Here is a 1,806-nt window from a genome sequence, read left to right as displayed (position 1 = left end):
AGCTTGAGGCTCATCTAAAAAAAAAAAAAAAAACTCTTGGGCTTGAGTGATTCCCTTGCCTCAGCCTCCCAAGTAGCTGGGACTACAGCTGCCTGCCATAACACCTGGCTTGGTTGTAGCAGTCATTGTTTGGCAGGCCCTGGGCTCGAACCCACCAGCTCCAGTGTATGTGCCTGGCACCCTAGCCGCTTGAGCTACAGGTGCCGTGCGGAGCCTCCTTTCCTGCTCTTAAAATTGCTTATATCTGCTTGGTCTTCAAGCTCAATGACACAAAAACTGGGGCAAAGTTAAAAGTTTATCCTCAATTTTCCCTGCTCACATTCTCTTTGCTGCCATGTGTGACTGAGTATGTGTGTATCAGGGAGTATTGGTTCTGGCTGACACCAAGACTCACCAGGGGTGCAGGAGGCACTGGGGCTATGGTTCCTGCTGTGGGCAGGATGTGGGTGTGAGCATCAAAGGGCAGCTCATTGACCATGCAGACATCAGGCACCACAAATGAGGGACTCCACTGATCTGAGGGAGACAAAAGTGGCCGGGAGAAAGGAGATGCAGGGTACACCCAGACAACAGCAGGGGCTGGGTAGTGGCACAACTTAGGGAAACCCCTTACACCCCATGGCTAGAGCTGGACCAAAGGGCCATTGTTCATATCCCACAAAGAACACTGACCTAGCTGGATGGAGATGAGCCCTACATTCAGCCCACCTTCCCCTTGCATCCTCTTCAGGGCCCCTGCCTCATAGACAACCTCATAGAGGGCAGGGGAACTGTCTGGATGGCCAGGGTCCTCAGAGATGGTACTGTCACTGCCAGGAGATGCTTCTGAGCAGTATACCTCATTGGGATCAATGAAAAACTTCAAGAAATCTTCTGGTTCACTTTCTTGAAGGCCCTATATATAGTAGGAGAGGGAAGAATTTTTTTTTTTTTTTTTTGAGGGAAGAATTTTGCCATCAGACCTAGACCCCTTGATGCTTCAATTTCAATCCTTGCTTTTCTTGGCCACGGAGATATACTTATGTTTACTTTGGGGGTCTCCTGTTTTTAGGCCTTTCCCCAACTGAAGCCTTTAACACCCTCCCCATCCCATTCCTCACACTCACATAACCACGGCCCCCACTGGACTCCAAGCCTTGCAACCCTGGTTCTTGTAGCCTAGTCCCTGGGATCTCTGGAGGGGGACAGTGGAGTCCCAGCTCCAGGAAGGATCCTGTTGAGAAGATATCTTCTGGGACCTCCAGCCATGAGTCCAGCAGGTTAGGGGTTTGGAGGTCCAGGTCCATGCTTCTGGGGGAGGGCACATGGGACAGAGGGTTGCAGAAAGGGATGATGGCTGCCCCTACCCGCCACAGCTTCTGGGTTTCTCGGCTCCCTCTACCTCAGCTGTGCAGCACCCTTGCCTGCCTCCACGGCAGCCTTCTCTCTCAGGTTCAGACATAGCGGCCCGGGTATTACCTGTTCAGAAGAGTCCAGGTCTGCCTAGCCCGCCGACCGCCCCAACACTAAGCCTTTTCTTTTTTCCAGGATATTGCATCCTGGACTCGCTCCGCCCCGACCCGCCCGCAACCTTACACCAGGAGGGCGGGCTGCACCTTTCAAGGAGCCACCGTAGGGCCACTGTGTCTGGGAGCAGGGTCAAGGGATGCACGTCCACAAACGTAATTCAAGGACAACGTGATTAGCCGCGCCCTTTCTACCTCAGTTTCTACTAGAGACAGTAAATCTTCCTGAGAGTTCAGGGTCACCCTAAGAGTGGAAAGGGCTGTGCCTGGAGCAGGACGCCGAGTGCTAGCTTTCCTCCAG

At 52.9% G+C, this 1,806-nt stretch overlaps 1 protein-coding gene across 1 annotated transcript in view; it reads right to left on the bottom strand.

Moving 5' to 3' along the window:
• The window catches only part of CREB3L4 (cAMP responsive element binding protein 3 like 4), a 7,883-nt gene extending 6,458 nt beyond the window's left edge, over positions 1-1,425 (bottom strand). The window contains exons 1-4 of the mRNA XM_012813002.2: positions 1,382-1,425; positions 1,168-1,290; positions 673-896; positions 395-516 (exon numbers count right to left, since the gene is read on the bottom strand). Coding sequence (XP_012668456.1) covers positions 395-516; positions 673-896; positions 1,168-1,286 — 465 coding nt within the window. The 5' untranslated portion in view covers positions 1,287-1,290; positions 1,382-1,425. The remainder of the gene's footprint in view (positions 1-394; positions 517-672; positions 897-1,167; positions 1,291-1,381) is intronic.
• Positions 1,426-1,806: the final 381 nt, after the last annotated feature.

Source organism: Otolemur garnettii, unplaced genomic scaffold, assembly GCF_000181295.1.
Source record: "Otolemur garnettii isolate 467f Iridium unplaced genomic scaffold, OtoGar3 scaffold00244, whole genome shotgun sequence".
NCBI lineage: Eukaryota > Metazoa > Chordata > Mammalia > Primates > Galagidae > Otolemur > Otolemur garnettii.
This window is presented reverse-complemented; position numbering and strand designations above follow the sequence as displayed.